Source organism: Ahaetulla prasina, chromosome 6 (assembly GCF_028640845.1).
Source record: "Ahaetulla prasina isolate Xishuangbanna chromosome 6, ASM2864084v1, whole genome shotgun sequence".
Taxonomy (NCBI): Eukaryota; Metazoa; Chordata; class Lepidosauria; order Squamata; family Colubridae; genus Ahaetulla; species Ahaetulla prasina.
Window position 1 is genome coordinate 94,220,544 of NC_080544.1, and position 12,251 is coordinate 94,232,794.

The window sequence follows — 12,251 nt, forward strand, 5'->3', positions numbered from 1 at the left end:
ACAATGACCAAGAACCCGTTTTGTTAGATGTTAGCAAACAAGAAAGTAGGGTTTGACTTTAAGCATAACTTTATGCAAGGGCATGACGAACCAAGAATAGACACTGCTGACCTTCTCTGTTGCTTTATTATAGGCTTCGGTATAATGGTGAATTAATTAGCACCAAAAGAAAGAAGATCAGGATAGGAAAATAAATTTATAAATTTAATAAATAAATAATAAGGTCAGAAAAACCAAGCCAGTTAGAAATAAAACAAAACTTATTAACTGAGTGTAGGTAGAAAAATAAAATGTCAGAAAAATCAGGAAGTAGGTTAGAAATAAACTAAAAATGACTGAAGGTAAAAAGAGAAAAACAAAATAACGAAGTAATTTCTTCTACACCCTATTCCAATTTAGAAATACAAAATGTCAAAAAGCAAAATCAAACTGGTATGAAATGGCACAGTCAGCTTGTTACACGCCTTTGTGAAATTTCTAGCAAAAATAATGGTAATTTACATTTGCCAGAGGGTAGGGGATATTTAATTAAATTTCTTCTTGTCTACTTCTTTCCGTCAGAAATCAAGGCACTGAACTGGGTTTCTGGGCTTCATCCTGTGCTGAACCAAGCCAGAATTTCTTGAAAAATAACCCCAAAGTAAAAACAAGTGCAGACAATGACAACAAGTTCAACAAACTATTAGAAACTAGACCGACAACTGTCTGTCTGTCTGTACAGGTAGTCGACTTATAACAACTCATTTAGTGACCGTGCAAAGTAACAACTGCATTGAAGAAACTGACTTATGACTCTTTTGCACACTTATGACCGTTGCAGCATTCCTGTGGTCAGGTGATCAAATTCGGACGCTTGGCAACTGACTCATATTTATGACCGTTGCAGTGTCCCAGGGTCATGTGATCCCCTTTTTGTGACCTTCTGACAAGCAAAAGGGAAACCGTTAACTAGCTTAACAGCTGCAGTGATTCACTTAACCAATGTGGCAAGAAAAGTCATAAAATGGGGCAAAAGTCACTTAACTAATTTCTCCCTTAGCAACATAATTTTGGGGATTGTAAGTCAAGGACTTACCTGCACTATAGTACCTTACAAATACTTGAAGTATACTTTAAGTGTATTAGATACTTGTTTCTTCTCCCCCCCCTCGCCCCAAAAAGCCCAAATTGTACAAAATTTGTGGAGAGATGATTCATCAAATAAAATAAATAAATAAAAAAAGCAGCAGCATACATTGCTCAGTTATGACAGATGTCAATCACAAAAAATACATGGGACTCACAGCAGGTCGACTTGGCCGGGTCATCTCCTTGCTGTCTTCCTGCTTCACCTTGACTGGTTCATGTGGCAGTATGGGTGATCCTTCAAGCTTGGCATTTCCTGGGCAAAGGAGAAATCCAGTGCAAAAAGGATTAAAGATCAAATCAGGGAGGGAGCGTGAGGCGGGGGGAGAAGGTCTGCTTCAGAAAATCCCATTCTCTTGGGGGCTGACTATAATCTTTTCTGAGCCTAGATCTCAATGGGTACATGCTGCTCAGAGAGAAACTCCCACTTCTTTCCATTCTCACACATTTGACATTTCGCTATTGGTCACATCTGTGTAATACAGGTTTCTCCAAAATGGGATCCTTTCCAGGAAGTTTGGCTTAGTTTAACCTGTTCCTGAGCTGTACCACTTCAAATGAAAATAGTGAGGTCACAAGACTGACTTTCCCTCCAGGAATACATCTTCAAAGTTTTGTGCGTGAGGAATCAACTTTTGGAGGATTTTTCCCTTTGTCGGATTTATTAACTTAATACCAACTATGAGCTGGAAAGTAGTGCAATTTTGGAATCACTCCATCAGGGAATAAAGTTTGATGCTATGCTATGGCCTCAGACCAGTCTGGGCACTTCCAGATGTATGGACTTCAATTATTGCTGGAATTGGGTATGTCTAGTTTGATGAAAAGAAGGACTAGGGGTGACATGATAGCAGTGTTCCAATATCTCAAGGAGTTGCCACAAAGAAGAGGGAATCAAGCTATTCTCCAAAGCACCTGAGGGTAGGACAAGAAGCAATGGGTGGAAACTAATCAAGGAGAGATGCAATCTAGAACTAAGGAAAAATTTCCTGACAGTTAGAACCAGTGGTGGGATTCAGCCAGTTCGCACCACTTTGGGAGAACCGGTTGTTAACTTTCTGAGCAGTTTGGCGAACTGGTTGTTGGAAGAAATCATTAGGGCAGAGAACCGGTTGTTAAATTATTTGAATCTCACCACTGGTTAGAACAACTAATCAGTGGAACAACTTGCCTCCAGAAGTTGTACATGCTCCAACACTGGAAGTTTTAAAGAAGAGATTGGATAACCATTTGTGTGAAATGATATAGGGTTTCCTGCCTAAGCAGGGGGTTGGACTATTTATTTATTTATTTATTTATTGTTTCAATTTCTATACCGCCCTTCTCCCAAAGGACTCAGGGCGGTTTACAGCCAAAGTAAAAACAATTAGTACAATTTTTAAAACCAGTTTAAAAGGAAAATTTAGAGTTGGTTGAAGACTTAAAACTAATAAAACCCATTATTAAAACCCCATTAGGCCAGTCCTGCACAATGAAAGAGAAATGTTTTCAGCTCGCGTCGAAAGGTCCGAAGATCAGGGAGTTGGCGGATACCTGGTGGTAGCTTGTTCCAGAGGGTTGGTGCCCCCACAGAGAAGGCCCTTCCCCTGGGCACTGCCAGCCGACATTGACTGGCCGGCGGCACCCTGAGGAGACCCTCCCTATGGGAGTGCACTGGTCGATGGGAGATCACCGGTAGCAGCAGGCGGTCCCGTAAGTAACCCGGTCCTATGCCATGGAGCGCTTTAAAGGTGGTAACTAACACCTTTAGACTAGAAGACCTCCAAGGTCCCTTCCAACTCTGATATTCTATTCTATTCTGTTCTGTTCTATTCTGTTCTGTTCTATTCTATTCTACTCCCAGCTTTGACCACTGTCTTAGTTCACTCAATTGGAAGACATCCAGGTTGAGTGGTGGTTTGGGATTTATTTGGTTGAGGATTATTTCATCCACCAACGACTTCTCCAGTCTGTGTAGAAAGAGAAGATAGCAAATGGGGACCCATCCTCCTCATTAGTGGCATTCCTTTTCTTCAACATTCAAAACATAGAGCATCCTTCCCCTTGGAACTGACATCTTTTTGTGTCCCAAGCTAAATGTGATGAGATTTTAGAGATCTCATCTCAACTTACAAGTTAAGCACAAATTTATGATCCTGTGGAATGTTTACTAAATTTTGAGAGGCCAGTATGGTTTAGAGGTGGACAGAAGCCTGAAACATGTGGGCATTCTCTGCAGTTCATATGTGCTAAACTGTAAGGTTGTTCACGTCTTTGTGGCTTAGCATGACATATCAACCCAATGGCTTAATATCATTAGCAAACCAAGGTGATACTGCTTGTTCAATGATCATGGCTAAAATATCCTGGCTTAGTGTTTCATAGGAAGGCAGGCATTCAAAACACAAACAAAATGAAGGACACAGGGAGAAATGAAAATTTTTTCTAGCATTACAGGTGGTCAGTTGATAATCCAATGAGTAGAGCACATCAAGCAGCAAAAATGAAAGAGGACAAACTGTAGGTATGAGAATGGGCTGAAATCTCACCTCTGGCTCGATTCCGTTCACTGGAGCCAGCTTGGGATCCAGGCTGTGAGCCGGCCTGTGAACTGGGCTGTGAACTGGGGGTGCTGGAGCTGGAAGAACTGCCACTGCTTGTCCTCTGAATCAGATTTTCTATTATGGGCTCTGTTCTCCGCAAGTCTGGGTTACTAGAAACAGGAAAGGAGGGAGGATGTTTTGTACCTATTTATTTGTATTCCACCTTTATTATTTGTTTATAAATAACTCAAGGTAGTAAACATACTTCATACTCCCATTTTCCCAATAACAACCCTGTGAGGTTGGGCTGAGAGAGAGTCACTTGTCTGGTCACCTAGCCAGCCTTCATGCCTAAGGAAGGGCTAGAACTCACAATTTTCTGGTTTCTAGGTTGGTGCCTTAACAACTAGACCAAACTGGCTCTCATTTTATCTATTCATCTATTTCATGAATACTTTAGAAAGATTCTTGTGAGTTAGTAAGGTGGGAGAGAACCAGTGATGAGATCTGAACCGGTTTACTACTGGTAAATGGGTGGAAACTGATCAATGGGTGGAAACTGATCAAGGAAAGAAGCAACTTAGAACTAAGGAGAAATTTCCTGACAGTTAGAACAATTAATCAGTGGAACGACTTGCCTGCAGAAGTTGTGAATGCTCCAACACTGGAAATTTTTAAGAAAATGTTGGATAACCATCTGACTGAGATGGTGTAGGGTTTCCTGCCTGGGCAGGGGGTTGGACTAGAAGGCCTCCAAGGTCCCTTCCAACTCTGATGTTATGTTATGTTATGTTATGGTTTGGTGGCTGTGCATGCGCTCTGCACGCCAAATGCACACTGCACGCACATGCACAGTACGCACTACACACCAAATGTGAGGTGTGTGTGTGTGCGGACACACAGTGCACGCCAAAAGGAGGCGTGGGAAGGAAGGTAAGTAGAACAGCGCGCACGGTGGGTAGAGTTTGATCAGCCATGGTGCGCAATCGTCAGAGCCTTTTTTTTACTTTCTTTAAAGAATATTTTACTACCTATTCGGACTACCGGATCGGCTGATCTGGTCCGAACCAGGAGCATTTCACCCTTGGAGAGAACACTTTGATGCTTCTCTTGGTCAACGCTGCAAATTTTCATTGAAGATATTTGGTATTGAAGATGGCATGTATCCCTAGATCTAACAGAATAACAACCAGATAGCTCTGGTTTCTAATGCTATGAACATCTAAGCCACAGCTCCCTCTTTCTTCAGAAGGGAGCAAACTGAGGCTGAAGACCATGAACATCATTTTGGGGCGGATCCTTAGATCCCCTTTCAAATATAATGTTTAAAAATTGCATTAGGAAATCTACAAAATTGGAAGGTTAAGTAGAGTCAAATTAAGTAGACTCTACATTAAGTAGAGTCAAAAGAGCCAATGGATAAAACTTCACTGTAAACTGCAGTGAAAAAAAACAACAACCAATGTCATTCATGTTTTGTGGCCTTTACCTTTCCCCAAACAAGTTTATGGCTACTGCACTGGGATGAAGTAGATTTCTCCTCCTCCAAGGAGAAGAGTTCTTTCAACAATTACTTGTTGACTCAAAGATCTTCACTAAGTAAAACAAGGCAAAACATTGCTACCAAACCATAAAGTTGAGATCCTGCAGGAATGTTCCCAAACTACTTCTTGTAAAGTAGAAAAAGTAAATGAGTATTGTACAAGTCTGAAAGCCTTACACAACATCTTCACAGAGTGAGAAGCCATTATTTCCCTATTATGTCAGCGAATCAGGCTTACAAATCATTACTGGCTTTGGGTACTATCAATTTCTCCAATCAAACCTCTGGAAAAGTTGATAAGGGATCCTGGATGATATTAGATGAACTGTATCATCTAATATCTGCATGTGTAATCACAACTTCATAATAAACAAAGGACAACCTAATTACATAGATATGATCTTTGAGAAATCAATAGCCATCAAGTAAATATTGGGCCTTATCTATGATCACACATTTATTTAAATTCTTTGCAGCATACCATTTTGATTTCCTTAACTTCTGCTAAAACAGTATCTTAAAAAACTGACTTATACGAGATATGTTAGAAGATGCAGTAGCACGACCAAAATAAAGTCATTAAGAGTAATGGGATGGCAGCCACCAAATTAAGGAAACCAGTAAGTGACAAGTTAAAAAAATCCTTCTGAAACCAGCTGGAAATATTCTATATTGTATGTAGCTCTATATTTCAGCTACCATAAATTATACACCAGCTAATATAGACTAATCTATTTGCCTTGTTCTAGTTCCCTCCAAAAGGCAACAAATGAGTTGATCTTGAGATAACTGAAAGGACTCAAACATGAACGCTCATCCAATGTAGAACACACTGCCCAGGTGTGTTATTTCACACTGTCTTGCTCCAGGCTGGCTGTGAGATATTAGAAGAAAAGAAGTACCACACTCCTAGAGGGATCTTCTTAGCTGAAGGATGTCAACTTTATCCTGTCCAATCTTTCCTTTGATCTCACTTTCATCTTTATAGTTGGTGAAAATTGCCTACATATAGTAACAACATTCTAGCATTGGACATTGAATTTGAAAACCAAGTGCCTAGCTCCAAGCAGCAATGCCATTGCAAATTCATGAAGAGACATTCCCAAGAACAAATACAGGTGTAAAAATCCAGCCTAAAGCACATGCAGAATAGAATGTCAGACTTCAACAAGAGGAATCTGGATTTAAATCCTGCTTGTTGGGGGTGACACACATTGTACAGACATCCCATCTTTTCTTCTAGAGCAGGGCTCTCCAACCTTGGCAACTTTAAGGCTTGTGGACTTCAATTTTGCTGGCTGAGGAATTCTGGGAGTTGAAGTCCACAAGCCTTAAAGTTGCCAAGATTGGAGACCCCTGTTCTAGAGGTCATAAAGCACTGAAATTCAGTTTTCTTGATTTGTATCCAATCTTCTGTAGCTGCCCTTAAACTGTTCTTATATTTAAAGTGAGATTAGCAAACCCCATCCTGCTCTTTCTCTCAAGAGTTCAGATCCCAGCAAGATGAGAAAAGGGCAGCTGTGTCCAAAATAAAGCAGGTAGCACGCCACCTTGAAAACTATTTTGGTAAATAACACATAGATTATCTATTTTTAACTGGGTCATTCTAAGAATAATTTACTAGTTTTATTCTGTGTTTTCCAACCCTGTATCCCAAATTCCATCCAGTTGGGAAAGGGCAGTTATACAAGGTGAAATTTTTTCTTGCCTGAATACAACACAAATATTAATAGACTGGTTTCTGCTAGATTTGGAATTTTAGATGCAGAATGAGTGAGGTTTCCTAGGGAAAATCCAAGATTTGCTGCCTTTCTGAGCAAATCTTTCAATCTTCTACTTAGACGGCATTTGTTGTACATTGCTGTGCTCAAAATAAGAGTCTTGGGGTTATGGCTGCTTTGTATTTTATTACTGCAATAGGATCTGCAGTGTGATGCAAAACACAAACTAATTGAAGAAAGAGCAAGAACTCCTAGATCCAAGACTTACATCCTTTTAGGCAGAGATTGCTGCTATTGTATGCCAGAAAGGACATTTGAAATATTGTGGAGATGAATGCTTGCCAAAGCCTTAAATAAATCTTAGCTATTTCCTATTTTACATCAATCCTCTAGCTCTTGATGCATTAGTTTAGTTAAATCAGATTAAATCCTGATTTATCAAGAGCTGAAATAAGAAAGATCTCTTGCCCAGCATAATATGAAATATAAAAATAACATCTAAATCTAAATCTATCATCTATTATCCTATCATCCATCCATCCATCCATCTATCTATCTATCTATCTATCTATCTATCTATCTATCTATCTATCTATCTATCTATCTAATCTGAAATATAAATAAATAATATACTCTGAAAGGCAGTGGCTCCCCAGAATTTCAGGCAATATCCGAAAAGGTGCCAGGCAAGATATGAACAATACCAGAGGAGATGCAAAACTGGGGTTTTTCAACTCAAGGTGACCCAAAGGGAAGAGGGGCTAATTGATGCTACTATGGAGACAAATAGGTTTTCCCCCATTTCAGAATGTAGTTATCTGCTAAAATTACACATAGGAAGATTCGGGGGAAAAAAAACATCCTTAAGAGATACATTGTGAAATTTGCTTCCATCAGATACTGTGATGAACCACTAGCTTAGGCAGCTTTTAGTGGAAACCAGACAAAATCGTGGAGAGGACTATCAGTAGTTACTTGCCTTGATAACCCAAATGTCAGTGTTCCAGAAAAAAAACCACTCCAAGTAAAAAATCCAAAGCAAGCATCTTTCAAAGTTCCATTTACTAGGATAGGTAAACTGGCACATCTGGGAAAACCTGAATCTGAGTGGTCCGGGGTTTCCCCCTGTAAATCAAAACCCCCAAAACTATCCCCTCACTCCTCAGTTGATCACATGCTCCAATCGCCAACCGTCCCATCTCGAGACAGCATTCTGACCACTCCTTCTCCAGATGCAGGATCAGCCTGACCTTGACGGACAGGAAGAATGTTATTACTAAAGACAACCCCCTACTAAATCCCCCCCTCCTACTTTCCCACACATGAGAAAGCGGCAGCACGAATGCTTCCGACCTAGTATGGCTTCCAAAGCTGACACCAATATCACTTCCTTGAACACAGGTAGTGAACAGGTAACTGGTATCTTAAATATCAGATGCTAGGAAGCAACAGTGGGAAAAGGGCTATCACAATTTTATGAAGATTTATGAGCTTCCCAAATACACCTGGCTACTTGTTTATGACACAACACGGTGCTTGATTGGATCTTGCTCGAACCAGCAAGGCTCTTTCCATGTATGTGTCCATTATGTTCATGCTCCTTTGAGCTTTTTTTAAACTAAAGATGGCAGGGACAGGACTTCCATGCAAAATATGCGCTCTCCCACATGCCTCTCTCATTGAACACTACTATTCAACACTATCTGAATAGGATAGAAGGTTCCCTAACTTGTTACGTTTCTCTTATCTACATCTCAAGAGGGTTGGGGAAAAGAAATAAGACATTCTATCTCCATAGAACATTCAGCTGTGTCTCTCTTCTAAATCTAGCGCTTTAAAATGTATGGACAGTAAGTTTTATCTTGGTTGGTGTTACCTTGCTCTTATGGGCTGTGATCCAAGTCGAGGTCCTAGAGCATTCCCATTCCCAGGTGAGTTCTTCCGAGCTAATGCAGGTGAAATGGAAGTAGTTCTTTGAGGTACCTGTAAGAAAACCCAAAGCGTGCTGGCTATTGAAGTTCTGCTGCGAGAAGTAGAATGAGACAACTCGCTGTGGCCAACTTACCACTGCCAAACTCACCAGAGCCAACTTTCCATGGGACAATTGCCACAGGACAATATAACAATTCAATTTAATTATTTAAAAGAAATAAAAATTGTTTTAATTTTTTAAATTAAAATTTTGTTCTTCATTTTGTATCCTCTCTTTAGTGATTCTATTCCTCCATTTCTTTGATATTAGTGTAATTCTTGTCCCGCAACAAGTTGCCTCACAGCAAGCTGGCCATGGTAAGTTGTCCTGCGATGAGTTGGCTGTAGCAAGTTGGCTGTGTCAAATTGTCATAGACCCTCCCAGACTGTACCAACATATTACAGGTAATGACTACCAGGTTAGGCAAATTTGCCAGTGAAATGTCCTCTAATTTCTTCTGGAAAGATAGAACTATTTTTTTTTTCAGTGAAGCAGTTATAAACTGCACTAAAATACCTTTTCACAGCACCTTGTTAGGAGAGAAAATATTATATCTGAAATGCATTCATTTTAATTCCATAGGGTAACTTACTTGTTTCAATCAAGGCTTGATGATCTTTAAGTTGCCACACCAATATGTCATTTGCAGAAAGTCATATATGGGAACTAAAAGTTCCAAGATTTTTGGAGAACTGTCCTACTGTGTCCCACAGAAACAGAGAGAAAATTGATTTTTCATCAGAAGCAAGGAATTTTCTTTGAGGTGGCTTGCATAGAGGGACTTTCTTTGCTTTTATCCCTACAGCAAGAACTCAGTGAAATGAATTGAGAGTCCACAAGTGGCCTGTAGTTATCCAGTGAGCTTCTATGATTGAGTGGGATCTTCTGACTCCAGGTCCATGACATATTATATTACCATGATACTAATGATGATAGTACTTTGTTATTATAATGAGGCATTGACTGCTGAGTAGAAGTTCAGCAACACTATTGATTTTAACATCAGCTTGGGAATTAAGAACCACTGGAAGATTCTAACTAACTCGCTAACTCAAAAGCAAGATGTACAAAAATTCAATGGAGCATTAGCATAATAGGCCACACAAATATGGTAGTAATAAGCAATGCAGAGATGAGACTATCAAGACGTTACTGCACTATATATATGTATTTGTACTTGCATTATTTTAAGCCAGATAATTGGTTCATCTAGATCGCTACTGTCTATTCCCAGTGTGGGGAAGTCAGACTTCCAAATATTATTAGACCTTGGGTCTCAACAGTACAGCCAGCACAGTCATGGGTGATGGGAACTGTAGTTCACCATCAGAGTTGGGTGAGAGTGGTTTTGCTGCCACTCGGTTTTAGTCACATTTTTCTTTCCATATCTACTAGAGATGCCCAGGACTGAACTTGGGATCTTCTACATATGTATGTCTGAAATACAGCTTTTACCCAAAGCAAGCCATAAAGTAGCTTGTTTAGCAATGGCCTTGTTCAAAGAGAAAAAGACATTATGAATATACAAATACTTGATGATTATTTACACAAATGTTTATGGGAGGTAGATCTAACTATTATATATACATTCCGATTTTTAATTATGCACAAATGTTCCTGTGATGGTTTGTGATCTCAAACAACAAATTATTTCTGAACTGGTCTGAATAGAAATGAAGATAACACCATTCCACAGTTATGGTTATCTAAAATGTGATAGAATGGAACAGAATTCTGTGTAGTGAATGTTGTATAATAGACATGTACTCTAACCGTAACTTCTGTGGATTTTGCTGTTGAACTGATGAACAGCATGTTGTTGTTATTATTAGTGGTGACAGTAATAATGGAATGATAATATTTTTATAATCCTTCTAATTACAGAAAACCTTGAGGCAATTTTCCACAACCGTATCATTATGATAGAAAAAAAATTAAAATAAAATGGAGTAAGAACACAGGAAAAAAAATATCCTTTAAATGGAATGTTAGGCAGAGTTAGTGATAAGAATGCTGATGTAAAAAGGTGTGTGGGTTTTTTTTTTTTAAAGTGAAGTGAGAAACATATCATTGATGGGGCTGGTGTAACACAGAAAGATAGGATAAGCCATGGTACCGGTGCCACAAAAGGCAAAATCCTCTGTGCTACCATCAGATCGACTATAGGGTATTTTCTTGTGTTTCCAACATGTGAACATTTTTTTAGTGCTTCCATTAGGGGCATTTTCTAATACTTCCAACGTGTTCAGTGCAATCACTTTGCAGACGAAATGGAGCATTTCACGAACAACGTCATATAGAAGATTTCAAACTGAAATCTGTTGCACACTCTTCACAGGTAAAAGCTTTATAAATAACCTGGTCCTGAAGGTCCTTTTCCAAAAGGCAAATGGACTTTACTTTTCCTTGAAGACATTTTGCTTTCCTTGAAGAATGAAGCAGCTTCTTGGATGAGAAACGAAACGCCTTCAAGGAAAAATAAAGTCCAGTTGCCTTTGAAAAAAGCACCTTTGGGATAACCATGACCTGGATGACTGAGAATCTCCAGGGACAACCTGGTTGAAACTGCATGTAATTTTCTTCAGAAAGAAAAAAGTACTTTATAACTATTTGCCTCTCTACTTCAAGTGAATAATTTATTTTCAATGTTAATCTCAGGGGATTAAACTTTTGTTGATGTCACAGTTCAAGCAATTTAACACATTCCCCATAGGTTATGATTCTAAAATGTAGCTAACCGAGAGTTCCATCTCTTAAGCCGGTTGGAGATCTCTCTGTGGTCGACTTATTGGTCAATTACCTAATCACAAAGACAATCCCGAATTCAAGACCACTTTACGATTGGACACAAAAACGTCGCTTGTTTTCGTCACCATTGTTCCTGGGGAATCTAAGGTGACCTTCTTATTTTGAAAAGAAATTATCTGGGGTGAAATCCCTAATCTTTCTCGGTAAATACTGCATAAATTATTCATAACACTGGTGCAATTTTTTTCTCGGGGGGAAAAAAATATATACAAGGGACATCTCTGCATTTCATCAATCAGCTATTTGTTTTTCCTTTCTTTTCATATCCAAGATTCAGCGTGAAAGAGAGACAATTTTTATAAGAGCCTTAAAGAAAAACAAAGCAGTATCTGCATTAGTAGTTTGGAACAGAGCCTTCAATTGCAACCTAATAGTCACTTCCTTAGGAGAAAGTCCCATGTATTCCAGTGGGGCTTAATTCTAAGTAGGTGCCTATGGAACTGCATTAATTAAAGAGCTACTGCTGCCATCAAATCGTGAAAGCATTAAGATTCTGGTGCGTTTGTACAATATTCTAACTAATATTGATTATATTTGGAGGCATGATGTCAACTTGGAAA

General features: G+C 39.2%; 1 protein-coding gene across 6 annotated transcripts in view; it reads right to left on the minus strand.

The window, feature by feature from the left end:
• The window catches only part of TNIK (TRAF2 and NCK interacting kinase), a 365,479-nt gene that overhangs the window by 49,759 nt on the left and 303,469 nt on the right, over positions 1-12,251 (minus strand). For all 6 annotated transcript variants that reach the window (XM_058188113.1, XM_058188108.1, XM_058188107.1 and 3 more), the window contains 3 exons: positions 8,788-8,894; positions 3,654-3,817; positions 1,284-1,381 (listed from right to left, as the gene is read on the minus strand). In XM_058188113.1, coding sequence (XP_058044096.1) covers positions 1,284-1,381; positions 3,654-3,817; positions 8,788-8,894 — 369 coding nt within the window. The remainder of the gene's footprint in view (positions 1-1,283; positions 1,382-3,653; positions 3,818-8,787; positions 8,895-12,251) is intronic.